Source organism: Eptesicus fuscus, chromosome 7 (genome assembly GCF_027574615.1).
Source record: "Eptesicus fuscus isolate TK198812 chromosome 7, DD_ASM_mEF_20220401, whole genome shotgun sequence".
Lineage (NCBI taxonomy): Eukaryota > Metazoa > Chordata > Mammalia > Chiroptera > Vespertilionidae > Eptesicus > Eptesicus fuscus.
In genome coordinates, this window is record NC_072479.1 from 100,885,772 (window position 1) to 100,901,007 (window position 15,236).

General features: G+C 60.4%; 1 protein-coding gene across 1 annotated transcript; it reads right to left on the reverse strand.

Moving 5' to 3' along the window:
• Positions 1-393: 393 nt before the first annotated feature.
• Positions 394-14,963, reverse strand: MFNG (MFNG O-fucosylpeptide 3-beta-N-acetylglucosaminyltransferase). Its single transcript, XM_008144657.3, has 8 exons — positions 14,491-14,963; positions 9,664-9,712; positions 9,228-9,330; positions 8,207-8,360; positions 5,329-5,414; positions 4,912-5,077; positions 2,667-2,752; positions 394-1,365 (listed from the first exon to the last, which is right to left on the reverse strand). Exons 1-8 carry the CDS (start codon positions 14,743-14,745, stop codon positions 1,299-1,301), a joined length of 966 nt encoding a protein of 321 aa, XP_008142879.2. The 5' UTR covers positions 14,746-14,963; the 3' UTR covers positions 394-1,298.
• Positions 14,964-15,236: the final 273 nt, after the last annotated feature.

Here is a 15,236-nt window from a genome sequence, read left to right on the forward strand (position 1 = left end):
CCAGAGAGACCTAGTGGATTCCCCAAGGCGACACAGCGAGGGCGGAGCAAGGATGGATAGCTCGGGACCCAAATCACCACCACTGTGACAGGCAGATCAAAGACCCGGCCCCGCCAGGAACATTTCAACTGCGTGTAACAAAAAACTGGGCCAAGCCAAAACCGGTTTGGCTCAGTGGATAGAGCGTCGGCCTGGGGACTGAAAGGTCCCAGGTTCGATTCCGGTCAAGGGCATGTACCTTGGTTGCGGGAACATCCCCAGTAGGGTGTGTGCAGGAGGCAGCTGAGCGATGTTTCTCTCTCATCGATGTTTCTAACTCTCTATCCTCACCCTTCCTCTCTGTAAAAAGTCAATAAAATATATTTAAAAAAAAAAAAAAAAAACTGGGCCAAGAGAGACGTGAACAAACAGGGGTTTAATTTCTCACAGAACCAGGAGCTAGACAAGACAGGAGCGGAAGGTTGTCCGGCCTCTCCTTCACGGCAGCAAAGGGGCTGCCCAGAGCCAGGCATCATGCCACATTCACAGCAGGAGGAGGGCGTGCGGGGCTGCAACACTTCCCCCACATGCCTCCCCCTTGGCTTTGCTCAGTTCACACGAAGGGGCAGAGCTCTGACTGTAGCAGAGCTGGGCTCATGGAAGCGCCTAACAGCACGGGGAGCTGAGAGAGGGGGCAAAAGGCTCATCAAGCTTGGCTGGGACCCCGGATGATCCATCATCGGATCCGGGCAGGCTGATCCTCCAAACAAAACCGGGGTCTGTTAGCAAGGGGTGGGAGCAAGGAGCTGGAGACTCGCAGCACCAACAGCACCTGCCACAGACCTTGCACCGGCCACCTCGCCTCCTGGGTGCCCAGTGGTGTGGATCAGGCCCAGGGATCCAGCAGTGAGTGGCAGGCCCCAGGGCTTGACCCCCCGGGAGTGACTGAGAGACCAGAGCTGGGGCTGGGGCCACACCCCACCCAGAAGCCCGTGTAATTTTGTTGAGGTTTAAGACTCCTGAGCCCCAGGCCAGCTCAACGGCCCCCACCCTGTTCAATGCAGCCTCCCAGGGCCCATGGGAGCCCAGCCCCTGGGGCCTCTCTGACTTCACCCGGTTCCCGGGCCAGCCAACCCACCTCTCCGGAGCCTGGGATGCCCTCACCACCAGTCACCATCCGATCCTGGGCTTGCCCACCTCTCAGAAGCCCTGCCAGGGACTACCCTCCCCGGGGCACCGGCCACAGGCCCTCAGGGCCGCCTTGGGAGGCGAGGGACAGCCAGAGGCCTCAGCTCAACCGCCGCCCAGCAGTTCAGGGTTCATCGGGCCACCAGCTGTGGGCACCAGGGAGTGTCAGGGTAGAGGAGACAATGCAGGGAGCGGAACCTACGGAGAGAACAGAAACGGACAAGCGTCACCCCACTCCGACCCTTACCCCGTGGGCTCCTAGGGTTTGGAGTGGGGTTTCTCCACCTCGGCACTATTCACATTTGGGACTGCAAATTCTTCATTGTGGGGCTGTCCCGTCCGTTGTAGGATGTTTAGCTGCATCCCCTGGGCTCTGCCCACTAGAGGTCGTGAGCATCTCCCTAAGTCGTAGCATTCCAACATGTCTCCAGACATTGCCAGATGACCTCAGGGGCAAACGGCCCCCGGCTGGGAACTGCTGCCTTAGGGACACCTCCGAGGCCAGGGCAGCCGGAGGAGGCCTCCTCCGCGGAGCCGGGACGTCTAACCCTGCACATCCCGGTCCCCGTCGGCTCCAGCCCCATTAGGCAGAAACCCGTGGACACTGGAATCTTCGGGCTTAGAGAACTTGACAGCAATTATTAAACCTCCTGGCAGTGTAGCCACCGTTTGCACACCTCCACTGACGGGGAGCTCGCCTCATTAGAAGGAACCCCCTGCCCTCAGCCCTAGGAATAGTTATGTCTTACGCCCCCCCCCCCCCACCAGACAGCTGTGCAGAACTTCAGGGCCAGGATGCCTGGTCCCCCCACGGGTTACATACTTCAGATAAATCCAAAATCCAGGCCCAAGGCCTTGCGGGGAGAAGAATTGGCACCACCCTCCTCTCTCGTCCCACATTCGTCCCACAGTCTTCCTCTACCTCCTGGAGCAGGTCTCGTCCCTCCTGCCACCGTGTGCACAGGCTGTGCTCTGAGCTGCTCCACAGCAGTCAGGGGCTGAGCTGAGCAGCCCCAATCAAACTGGGGCCAGTTTAGGGGCAGAACCGGAAGGTGCCCGGGTGACATCTTAGCCCCCATTCCAATCGTCTACCCACAGGAAAGAGCCACCGAAGGGAATGAAGGAAACAAAGAGCCGACAAAGATCAAATAACAACTCCCCATCGGTGCCTGCAGGTCCCCCATGGAGCAGGTCCTTGCCCAGCGAAGACATTTCCATATTCCAGAGGACCGGGGCTGGGAGAGCCTCCAGATCCACAGCACCCAGCCTCCTGGGGTTACAAAATGGGGAGATTATGGCCCAGAGAGGGCAAGGCACTTGCCCAAGATCACACAGCAAGCCAGTGGTGGAGCAGGGACTAACATCATGCCCTTCACTCCCCTCTCTGTGCTGTCAGCCCAAGGGCCTCTCTCACGCCCCTCCCTCCTGGCTCGCCCACCTTTGGGTGCCTGGGCTCAGCCCCCATTCCTCCCATTCGACAGTTTCAGCCCCAGACCCACCTGGAGGGGTCCTCCTCGGGGGAGAACGGGCCCTGCAGCTTAATGACGTTGAGCTTCCCCTCAAAGACGCCGTAGCTGAGGGTGACCTGGGCAGTGAGAAGAAGCAGAGAAGAAGGGGGAGGGTTGAGGGGTGTTCCACTGGGGACCCCACAAGGGGGCAGAATTGGGGGGAAGCAGGAAGGCACACAAGGCATTTTGAGGGCACAGAGAGCCTGCCTCTGCGCCTGAAGCCCCATTAGCGGAGGGAGTGTCACTGAGGAGCCCCCCCCTCCCCTGTCGCCCAGCAGTCTAAGTGTGAAGCGCACCTTCAGGCCCAAACCCCATCGCAGCCCCAACAGTCCAGCTTACTAGGAGGCTGCAACGATTCCCTCGTCTACAGGTCGGGAAACTGAGGCCCAAGAGGGAAGGCACCTTCCCGGTGTGCTGTGTGCCTGGGTGGAGGTTCCCGAGGCTCACTGTGGGGCCCTAGCAGATGCCCCTCCACACCCCAGAGCCTCAGGTTCTCCGCAGGCAGCAGGGACTTGGGACAACGACCCCAGCCCAAGGCTGCCAAGGCCAGTGGCCATCGACTGTCCGCGTAGGGGCCTCCCAACCAGGGCTCCAATCCCCCTCTGCCACGTACTAACGTGGCCATGGTTAGTTCCACTCTCTGGGCCTCAGTTTCTCCATCTGTGGAATGGAAATGTTAGTACCAACCGCATGTGCATGTTGTGAGAAACCAGGGAGTTAAAGAAGATAAGGCCCCAGTGTGGTGCCCGGCACAGCGAGTGCTCTGGAAACCCCATTAGGGTGCCCTGGTTACCCCATTAGGGTGCCCTGGTTCTGGTTGCCTCAAATCTGTCCCCCTTTCCTGGCTTCAGGCCCTGAGGTCTTAATGGGACCAACCCCACACCCAGTTCCAGGCCTAGTGACCTACACTAACTCTGGGCGCTGACAGGAGACGCGTCACATGACCCAAGCGGGCCGTCTGACCAGTGAGCGCAGCCTTGGGATCTGGCGGAAGGAGGCATTCCCCTCCTCCGGGGCTGCCAACGGGCCAGCAAAGGGGCGAGCCTGCCTGAGAACCGGGCCGGCGTGGGGGAAGGCAGGTGAACAGGGGACAGAATCCTAGAGCCAGTCCCAGCCAGACCCAGCGAGTCCCAGCCAGACCCAGCCAGTCCCAGCCAGACCCAGCCAGACCCAGCCAGTCCCAGCCAGACCCAGCCAGTCCCAGCCAGTCCCAGCCAGTCCCAGCCAGACCCAGCCAGTCCCAGCCAGTCCCAGCCAGACCCAGCCAGTCCCAGCCAGACCCAGCCAGACCCAGCCAGTCCCAGCCAGTCCCAGCCAGACCCAGCCAGTCCCAGCCAGACCCAGCCAGTCCCAGCCAGTCCCAGCCAGACCCAGCCAGTCCCAGCCAGTCCCAGCCAGACCCAGCCAGACCCAGCCAGTCCCAGCCAGACCCAGCCAGTCCCAGCCAGTCCCAGCCAGACCCAGCCAGTCCCAGCCAGTCCCAGCCAGACCCAGCCAGACCCAGCCAGTCCCAGCCAGACCCAGCCAGACCCAGCGAGTCCCAGCCAGTGAGGCCAAGCCCACAGGTACCCAGGTGCGCGGCCCGTAACTGTCCCGTTGTTTGTCCAGTCCCTGTTGCTTTGCTATCACTTGTGCCAAAAGGGCTCTGCCTCGCACTGTTGGGCGGAAGATCCCAGGGGCCCCCCAGCCAGGACCACCTACAGGGCTGGAACCTCTGAGCTGGAGAAGAGCATCCGCAAGGCAGAGCCAGTGGGACCTCAGTAGTCATTACCCCTCCCCCAGCCTGACTTCATGCTTCGGCGTCCTCACCGAAGACCGGTCCTTCCCAGTGAGATCTGGGTTCGAAGGAAGCGCAGCGAGCAGTGGACAGGTAAGCTCTGGTGAAGGAAGGGACTCTGACAAAGGGTACAGCTGGAAGGGCAGGCTGGTCCCTTCGGAGGGACGTGGGGAGGACGGCAGATTGAAGGAAGGAGAGAGGGACAGGAGGTAGCGGGTTGGGAGCAAGGCTCTCTGAACCTGAAGACAAGCTTCGTCTCATCTGCGCAGGTCCTTCCGGCTGGCACTTGGGGACCAGTTCAGGAACCAGTCACATCACAACCCTTGAGGTCTGAAGGTGGAGAGTCACTGGATGCCCTTAAGGGATCCTCTGCCACCCCGGGCCTCAGTTTCCCTGTCAATAGGGGAGAGCCCCAAACATGAGCACCTCCCCCACGGCCACGTGCCCTGAGGCGCTCACCTGCTCCGGGAGCTGGGCAGCCCCCAGCAGCTGCAGGGTCTCCAGGTGGGAGTGGAAGAGGGGGCTGGGCTGCAGGTGGCCCCCCAGCTTGCACTCGATTATGTAGCCCACGGTGCAGTCGTCAGGAAGCCGGATGAGCGCAGACGTGTCCACGAAGCGGGGGCCGCTGAGGGGTAGAGCCGTGCTGTGGCCACTGGCCTGGACCCTCAACACCTGGAGCCCTCCCTGCCTCCCAGAAGGCTCTCCTGGGACCAGCTGGCACGGCAGAGCTCGGCTCTAGCTACGGCCTCCTGCATACTGTGTGGCCTGGGCTGTCGCTGAAGACCTTCCTGCTTCCAAGTCCCCGAGCACACACCAAGCGCCACCTGCTCTCGGCAACCCCCACCCTCCCCCACCCACCAGGGGGTCTCTACTTACCTGGCCCATGGGGCCATCTTCAAAGCCAGTTTCCGGTTGATGCAGAAGCCAGCACCCCCAGTGGCAAACCAGAACTGGACCAGCCTCTAGGGGAAGAGGAGGAGAGTGAGCCTGGGGGGGGGGGGGGAGGGTTGGGAGTGGGGGCAATAGCCAGGCCACCCCTCACCACCATCTAGCATGGCTTCAAAGCTTTTTAATTCACACTTCACTGGAGTCTCGCTACAGCCTAACATTATTATGCCCTTTTTATAGATAAGAAAACTGAGGCTCAAAGTCACATAGCTAATCAAGGGTCTACCAATTACACCAGTTAATTGGTTGGGTTCCAGGTAAAAAGGGCAGGTGTGCTATCTGTGTGTCCTGCACACCTTCCCCGATTCCCCAGAGAAATGTCTCCACCTTACCCCTGTGGTGTGAGCGGGGCTACCAAACACAGCACCTGCTCCCCTAGGCCACAGAGGTGGGCAGGAATCACCACAGGGCCACACCTCTTGACCAGGTGATTGGCTCACCAACAGGCATGTCACTTAAGCCAACCAATCAGAATCCTTTCCTGAGCTTTCTATGCAACTGTGAGGAAGAGATGTTTTCACCAGGCTCCCAAGCTATAATCCTGATGCCGCCTACAGGGGACACATACACTGACGGCTCTTGCCACTCCTATCTCCTGGGACCAAGAACACTTTTCCACAAAAGGAGAGAATGAGACCTCTCACTGAGTAAAGAGAACCGGCAGGCCTGTGAGCCGCTGAGGCCAGAAACCCCTTGACATCTCAACCTCAGGAACCAATCACATCCCTTTGAGATTTAAACCACTTTCCGCCCCTGCCCAGCATCACCAAGGCCTCTTCTAGCGCCTTTGCGAGGTCCCGTGAATTCACCCTGGAATTTCTCTAAGGCTTTTGAGAAACACTGGGCCCTTTTGAGCTGTACCATCCCTTGGTCAAGCAAATTCTCCCTAAGGTTACCTCCTCCCACGTACACAGCTGTTGCTTCATTGATGCATGTTGCATTGGGTTGCATCTCCCATGATGCAGCAGTGAGAAGAAGCCTCCGCAGGGAGTTGGGGAGCCCGATACTGGGTTCCCTGCTTCCCCCACTTTAAGAAAGTCACTGCCCCTCTCTGGGCCTGATTTGTCACCTGTGAGCGTGACGCTGGCTCTAAGTTCTAAAATCCGATGGTCCCCTGGCCCGGAGCATCCTCCTGAAAACCTCTATGAGCTGACTTCTGGAAACACTGCCCTCCTAGAGGGAGGTCAGGGCTCAGCAAGACAGGATGAATGGCTTCTTAAGGACCTGACACACAGGAGGTGCCCAATAAATGCTTGTTTAATGCACTGATGAGAATTACAGTAGCACCAGCAGTAACAATGCAACCACCGCACCCTGAGCTCTGGCTGTGCCGAGGGCTATGGCGCAGATGAGGTGTCCAAGGTGCACAGAAGTGAGGTCACTTGCCTGAGGTCCCAGAGCTGGGACTCACCCCAAGCCAGAGATCTTGCCCTTTTTTCTGTCCCACACAGGCTGGTCCCAGGCTCTGAACAGGCTAGGAGACTTTGGGGCAGAGTCCTGGCATCCCACTGGTAGGCTGTGTGCCAAGGAGGGCATTCGTGCACGTTGTTGGGGCCTGGGCCTGGGTGTGCCCAGCAGGGTGCTGAACCCGCTCAGAGATGAAGGCTGAGTTGGGTACCGATTGCTAACATTTACTAGTGTCTATTATATACCAGATCCCATTTTGAGCATTTGGATAGATGCCACTTAATTCTCTCTCTTTTTTTTTTTTTTTTTTTTTGCTCTCAACCACCCTATGAGGAAGAGACTATTACCACCAGTTTCACAGATGAGAAAACTGAGGCCAGAGAGGTAAGGAGACTTCAGTCAAGGTCATGAAGCCAAAAAGTGGCAGGGCTGGTGTGTGAACCCAGGGAGTCTGGCTCCAGAGCAGAGCTCTCCACCTCTGAGGTCAGGGGTGAGGGGGTGTGCGAGCCTGGGGACCTCAGCTCACCTGAAATCGACTCACACACACACCCTGGGGCTCTGGAGGATTTAATTAGGACTCAGAGGCTGATTAGCTGCTGATAATTAAGGTTTTGTGTTTCTTGCTCTCTTGGTTTCCCTAATGAGGCAGATGGCGACCGAGGGAGGAGACGGCCCCGTGCGGGCCCAGCGCCCGCTGCAGACACTGCCTCCGAAGAAGCAGCAACTGGCCTTTTCCTGGGGCCGAGGGAGCCCTGGAGGCCCGGGCCCCCCACACTGAATCCCCGGTGGCGTCCTGGGGGCAGGTGGGAAGGCATGCAACATATCTGACCTAGAAAATTCTCTGCTCATCTGAAAGTCAAACTTAACAGGTATCTGGTTTTGTTTATTTGTCTTCTAAACCTGGCAACCTTACTCAGTGTCCACCCTGGCCTGGAGCGGAAGCTGGCACTGGGGGCCCTGTTATGTCGGGGGTCAACTCTCCAGGCGAAGGTTAGTGAAGTCTGAAGGGAGGGGGTCCCCTAGGGGAGGGGCACGTTCAGGGACTGAGGCCTGGGCGGTTAGCCAGCCAGCCCGGCAGTATTCGCATTTTAACAACCTGTACAACCACACGACGCACCAGGTGGCTAGGAGCCCAGCTCATCCCCGCGCTCACTGTGTGACCAGGACCAGCCACTGCTCCCCCGTGACCAAGGCCCGACCGTGTGACAGTCCCTCTGCCTTCCTGGCATGATCTCAGTCTCCCCATTCCACAGAGTGTCAGAGGTAAAGCCACCAGCTCGACACACAGCGAGACCCAGAAAACCCACCGCCTCGTCCGCAGCCCTGCCCCCAGCCTGGCCCCACCCCAAACCCCACGGCCCAGGTGGCCAGGGCCCGAAGATGCCAGGGAGGGACCGACCGTGCGATTGTGGGGCTGCGGCTCCGAAGCGTGGATGGGCCGGTTCAGGCTGGGCCGGCCTATGTAGACATCCAGCGTCTGTGGAAAGGCCTTTAGCAGCTTCAGCAACGCCCTTGCGTTGACATAGTTGTCATCATCCACGTGGCAGAACCACCTGCGGGGATGGGAGGGGGACAATGAGCTTGGAGGGGGCTTCCCAAGGGCTGCCGGCTGCTGTGCCCCCATAATCTGTAATAATAAAAGCATGATATGCAAATCGACCGAACGGCCAGACAGCGGAACAACCATCCGGACGACCATGCTATGACACCCACTGGCGCCAGGCCAGCCAAGGCGGGTGCGATGTGACTGGTTGGGGGCCCAGCCATCGCCCCATGATCACCCCAAAGAGGGAGGCCATTGACCAGCAGGCTGCGGCGGGTGGGCGGGGCCTCCCTCTGTGGGGGCGATCCATCACGGAGCCCTGGACGGATAGGCAAGGCCTACCTCTTTGGGTGGTGGATTACGGAGCCCTGCAATTGATCGCCCCAAGAGGGAGGCCCAGGCTACCCTGCGGTGGAACTGCTGTGGGTGGGCGGGGCCTCCCTCTGTGGGGCAATCAATCACAGGACTCCCAGACTTTGAGAGAGCACAGGCCGGGCTGAGGGACACCACAATCCTCCCTTACCCCCCTCCCCCATGCACAAATTTGGTGCACCAGGCCTCTAGTCAATCAATAAAGAGTTACGAGGTTGGGGTGGCTCTGTGCCAGGCAGCATCTGTGTAAGCTCTTGAAGAAGGTGTGCCCATTTAACCAGTGGGGTCTAAGACTCAGAAAGGTTAAGACACTTGCCCCAGGTCACACAGCCAGTGAATGGCAGGATTTGAACCTAGACAGTCTGCCCAGAGACCTACCACAGGAGGGCTTACACGACGAATTTCACAGGACCCAGACGATGTCACTGTTTTGGTGCCACACCCCGAACAGGAAGTGGCCTCAGGCGAAGCTTACACCTGCCCTCAGAGACCCAGATGCACTCACCTCAGTCCACTGGCCAAGAAGGCATCCAACTCAGCAGCCATCTTACAGGACAGGGCTGGGTGGCTGTGCTCCGCAGAGCAGTTGGTGACCACTAGGTGGGGCCCTGGAGAAGGGAGGACTAGTGTGAGGCCCCTGCCCGCCTCCTCCCCACAGCTCTGCACACAGGCTCCGTGACAGGGCAGAGCAAGGCCAGTCCACCACTCCCATTTCACACACGGGGAAACTGAGGCCAGGGAGGGCTGACCTGCCCAGGACCCCACAGCTGATGGACTTGTCCAGCACAGCCCCTCCCACACCCACACCCACACCCATTTCCAGGGAAGAAGCTTGCTCTGCTCTGGGGCAAAGGGGAATCCCCACATGCCAAGAGTAGGCAGCCCTGTTTCCCGGGGACTCCCAGGCCAGGAGACAGCCTCCCCCCAGGCCAGGCCGTTACCCAGTCTCTCCTGGAGGCCTTCATCCCGGCTGTCAGTGAAGACAAACGTCTAGGAAGAAGAAAGAGGAGTCAGGATGGGCTCAGCCAAAGGTCGTGGGAGGTGGGGAGGGGTGCCTGCAACCCGATGGGCCACCCGTCCAGGTAGACTCACACAGCAGACCTCTCTACTCCTTCAGGGAGGGGCACACCCCTCGCCCTGTCACACTCTCGCTTAGGACAACCTGACTTTCTCAGCTACTCCCCCATGCAACACACACACACAACTGTGGGGGCTAAAAAAATAGTAATACTTTCCCTCCCACCTTCTAAGTTCTTCTAGCTGGGCGAATAATCAAACTACCAGAGAGAGAATCATAGGAGAAAATGAGTTTTAGTTTGTGTGCATGGGGAATCCACAGAAGCATAAACGTTCCAAGTAGAGTGGGGCAACATTGGGTATAGAAGACATTTTGGGTAAAGCAGAAAAGGGAGAGGAATTGGATTTCAGAAGTGAGAACGGGCCATTTACAGGTCGTTAAGGAAGAGCAGAACACACCTGGCACGAGACACAGGAGGTGCCTGGCTAACTGTGAAGGTGAAGATTCTTAAGGTGATTGATTGAGCCAGGCTCCCATCGGAAGGCAGGCAGGAGAGGGGGCGGGGCAAAGCCCCTCTGGGTCTGTTTCTCCATAAACAGCTTCAAATCCGCGTCCCAAAGAGCAGCCACAGGGTGACACAGCTTTGGTTCCCTCCACAGCCACCTTTTGTAGACACACAACTTCCCTGTGTGCACCAACCCATGCGTCTCACTCACTCGGCCCCCTCACAGACCAGCACCCACAGGGACCCTGTCAGTCACACACAAAACACAGCACAGAGACCCACCTGGCTCCTTCCCAGTCACATATGCACAACCCTAAACACTGTCAGGAGGCAGACTGTGTGAAAAGACCCCCAAGCTGGGCTACGGCATCCCTTAGGGAGCAGCCGTAGCTTTCACGGCCACGCAAAACCCCTGTGCGAGCGAGCGTGGGGGCCCCACGCATCTCAGAAATCCTGCATCCTGCCCTCATGCAGCTCTCCCAGGTGGACAGGCCCCCACCAGGGGCTTTCACACTCCTGGTTCCCAACTAAACATGGAGACAGGTGTTCCGTCTGTCCCCCTCACAGATGGCAAATCTGAGCCGAAGTGACGGACCAAGGCTTGTGGCAGTTGGCAAGTGGAGCCGGGATCAAACCCACAGGCCGGGGACCACTCCCTTACTCTCAAATCCCGGCGACCCGGGGAAGGCACCTAGACCCAGAGCCTCGACACTGAGCTCGCTCCCCAGATCTGTACTTTCTCCTGGCCTCCCCATCATTCTGAGATCAACACCTTGGGGTCACTATGCCTCCTCTCTTTCTCTCAAACCGCCTGCCCCCCCCTCACCGCAATCCAGTCTATCAGCTTAACCTTTAACCTTTAAATGGCCCAAAATGTAACTTCTCCCCACCAGCCTCACAGCCCAGGCCTCACTGTGGTCCAGCCCACCCGCCCTCGTCACCTCCTGCCTGCTTTCGAAGTCACCTTTCCCCCGGGCTCCCTGCTCGGTCCTGCCCCCAACCCCATGTCTGTTTTCAACACAGCCCCCGCGGGAGCCAGTAAATCAGCCAGGCCGTTCCCCCCTGCTCCCTGGCCAACTTTTGCCACCAGATAGTGGAACTCTTCTAGAGTTTGGAGCCGGAGCCAAATGGGCCAGGGAATGTTTGTGGATGGGCGAGTGAGCGGGAATGAATGGGGGGGAGGGGAGGGGTCCCACAGCAGGGCCTGGGGGGTGGGCAGGGCACATGGGAATCCTGAGGGTGGCACGGGGCAGTGGGCAGTGTCCTTTGAGCAAGGGTTGCATCTGATTTGTTTAAAGAGGGGACCCTGGCAAAGGCTAAAATCTCGCAGGAAAACAAAGGGACAGGCAGCCTACTGGGGGGAGGGGGAGGAGGGGGGGCTGGAGGGCCATCTGCTCCAGAGGAGGGAAGTGAGGGGCCCTCGCTGCTACCCACCCCTCCCCTCCCCCAGCCCCGCCCCAGCCCTGGAGGGGACTGTGGGGAAGAGAAAGGCTCCTCTTGGGTCACAAAACGCACCTCCCCCAGCCCACCCCCTCTGCCTGGGACAAAGGCCGCGCACGAGCCCCAGCCCGCCCCAGCCCACTGCCACAAAGGCCCACCTGCCACCCGGCGCCCTTAACCAGCTGGGGTGGGCGCCCAGCCCTGGAGTTAACCAGCTCAGGCCAGCTCCCGATGGCAGAGCTGAGAGAGGTGCCAAGACCTTCCTGTCCTGTGCAGATGGGGAAACTGAGGGCTGAAAGCGGGAGGGCCTTGGCCGAGGTCACAGAGAGAGAGAGGAGCCACAGGCTGCAGTGGCGGAGCGGGTCTCCCCGTCCCCCCTCCTCTTCCTCTGTTCGAGCCTCCTTCCTCTTTTCACCTCTGCCCAGAAAGACACGCTTCGAGACTCCGCCCTTGCACTGCGGGGCGAGGGCGGGAGTTCAGCTGAGGGAATTCATCGCCCACCCCTGCTTCCCTGGGCTCATTTCCTGGCCTGTGAAATGGGACTACCAATCGCGCCAGCCAAGGACACTCTCCTCTCGCCCCTTCAGTTCTTCCGACTGGCCCAATCATTCAAACAGCACCTTAGCAGGAGAAAATCAAAGTTTAATGCCTGCACACAGGGACTTCACATAGGATGGAAATTCCCGAAATAGGGAGACTTCTGGACCAAGAGGGGGAGGCAGGCAATCCACAGGTAGATGAGAAGGAGCAAACATTTGCTCAACAGCTTCCGGCAGGGCCTCCAGAAATAACGGACACGAAGGGGCATCTGGGGGAAGGGGACTCTGGGAAAGAGCTGTTGCTTGCGTCCTCCCTGTCAGTCCCACTCATTCACGACGAGGTGCTGTGCTAAGGCTCCTGCCCTGGACCAGCTTTTTCTCTCCCCGTCTCTTTAGGCACGAAAGGCGCGGGTCTGAGCCTCTTCCTGAATGTGTTTCAGCTCTAAACCCTCTGCATGCCAGGAGGGCACGTTGTGGGGACACTAGAAGGTGCCACCGACCCCATAATGGCTACCACGTGGGGTTGTTGGGAGGGTTAGATTGACTGATGGCTCTGACTCTCGGCCCCTTAGATGCTGAGCGGGTTCTCCCCCTGGCTGCCGGGGTGGCATCTGGGATTGAATCGGGGACACAGAGGGGTTGGCTGCTTGCCTCTCCTCTCCCGGCCTGGTCCTGCCAGGCCCAGCCGCCCCGGCTGGAGGCCCAGGACCCTTTCCTATAGCCCAGTGACCAGGCGGCTGGATCCCGGTCTCCGCAGAGAAGACAGGGCCCTGGCCAAGAGGTGGGGGCTGGTCCCACTGGGCTCTGTCCCCTCAGGCCTTCGGGGTGACACACAGGCAAGTACTTCCTCCCCGTGGGCCTCAGTTTCCTTGTCCGGGGCAAGGGCACCACCATGGTGATCCAGACAAGACAGGAAGGGGCCTCAGACCACGTGAGGCCACGCTCCCGGGCACACACAGACACCGCCATAAACAGGAAGGTCTGCGGGGAGGGCCAGGCGCAGGGACTTCCGCCAGTAGAACTAGAATCTCCCCCAGACAAGAATGTGCTGGGGGCCCCGTGGGGAAGTGTTAATCCAAGGTGCTAGGACATCAGGGCCAGGAACTTGGGACAGGGCGGGGGGGGGGGGGGGCGGGTATCCTCTCCCCAGGGGGCCCTGGCCTCTTCCAGGCATCACCTGCCCCCATCCTTGGTCCCCAGGAGTCCCCAAGCCCCTCTGAAGGCTCAGTCACTTCCTTCCCGGAGCCACCCGCCAAAGTGGAGACAGCATGTGCGTGTGTGCATGTGGTGTGCGCGTGTGTGTGTGCATGTGGTGTGCGCGTGTGTGTGTGCATGTGGTGTGTGTGTGTGTGTGCATGTGTAAATATGCCCCCCACCTCCCCCAGAGATGGTTCCCAACACCCCAAACCACTGACTGCTTGAGGAGGGCGATGGTTGAGGGAAAGGGAAGAACCAGAAGGGACTCAGCTTGTAGAGCCGCCTCTGGGGGAAACAGAAGCCACGAGCCTGTCGCCCACATGCGTCTTGTCAGCATGTCTAGCACCGACACTGGCTCCACACATGTAAGTGTACACGTATGCACGCGCGCACACACACACACAATCCCACATGCTGGGCCGGCCCTACCCCGACCTCTGCCTCAGCCACCACAGTCACAGCACGTCCCCCTCCTTCTCCCTCAGAAACTGCCCCCCGCAGGAAATGAGCACAAGGGGGCAGGGGCGCTCCCCTGGCACACCCTGGGCACCAGAGTCGTGGGTGCCTCCCACTCCGCCCTCTCCAGACAGGCCCCACTTAGATGGTCCCCTCCTCAGGGGCTCACCCCTGCTCTCACAGCACCAGGGCCCGCACTGGGGCAGCCTGGCCAGGCTCATGTCAGCCAGGACCCCTTCGAGGCCTCTGGCCCCGCTGCCCAACACCCACCCCTGCCCCCAGTGCCAGGCTGGGCCAGGCTGGGCAGGAGTGAAGCCTGCACCGGAACAGCCAGGACACAGAGGATCCCCAGGAGGGACCCAGAAACCTGGGGCATGAGCCCAGCCTGGCCCCTAAAAGAGACGGAGCAGTGGGCCCGAGGGTAGTGCACCCCAGGGCCAGGGAGGGCACAGCCAGGACCGCGGGAGCCCCCGGATCCTGGGAAGAAGGGCGAGTGGGCAGGTGGGTGAGCCGCTTCTCCTCAAGGCTGCCAGGGACCCCAACCCACAGAAAAGCCTTCCTGAGTCCCGCAGCCAGGGGCCACTCCGGGGGCCCACCGTCACCGGCGTGTCACCTGTTCCCTGGTCCTGGAGACCCACGTGTCCAGCAGCAGGTCCAGGCGAGAGCGGTGGAAGGCGCGGGTCGTCTTGACTGCGATGTAGACGTCCTGCAGCTGCAGCTCCGGGGGCGGCGGGCTCGGCGGGCTCAGCCCGGGGGTCTCCTGCACGCTCCCCGGGGACTGGCTCAAGTGGTAGCGAAGGGAGAGGAGCCCCATGCACAGGAGGGTGAGGAGGGCTCCTGCCAGGCCCCGGAGGAGCCGGCACTGCATTGGCCCTGGGGCCCCAGACAGCTCGGCCCCCAAATCCCGACGGGACGGGGAGGGGCGGCTGGTCAGGCAGGGGCTCCGGCAAAGTCAAAAGTCTGGCAGGCATCGGGGGCCAGCAAGGAGGGGAGAGCTGGGCACTGGTGCTCGGGCCCCAGAGGCCGAGCCCCGGCAGCCCCTCTGCCTCTGCTCCGCCAGCCCTCCACCTGCTCTGGCCACCCTCCCCACCGCAGCCCGCCCGCTCTGGGGCTCCTGGCCCCGCCCCTCCCTCCAGCGCAGCCCAAGGGGCGGGGCCGGCCCCTGGGAGCCCCAGAGGTGGCCGCAAAAGAGGCAGCTGAAGGGACAGCCCCGTTCCTGCCAGCTGCTGCAATGGGGGTGGGGGCAACAACAAGCCCTCCGTGCCAGGGGGGAAGGGAGGGGCCCTCCAGCCTTCCCACTCCCCAGAGACTGCCAGCTGAGCTCATTCAACACCCATTGTTGTATGGTGCCCTGCTCTC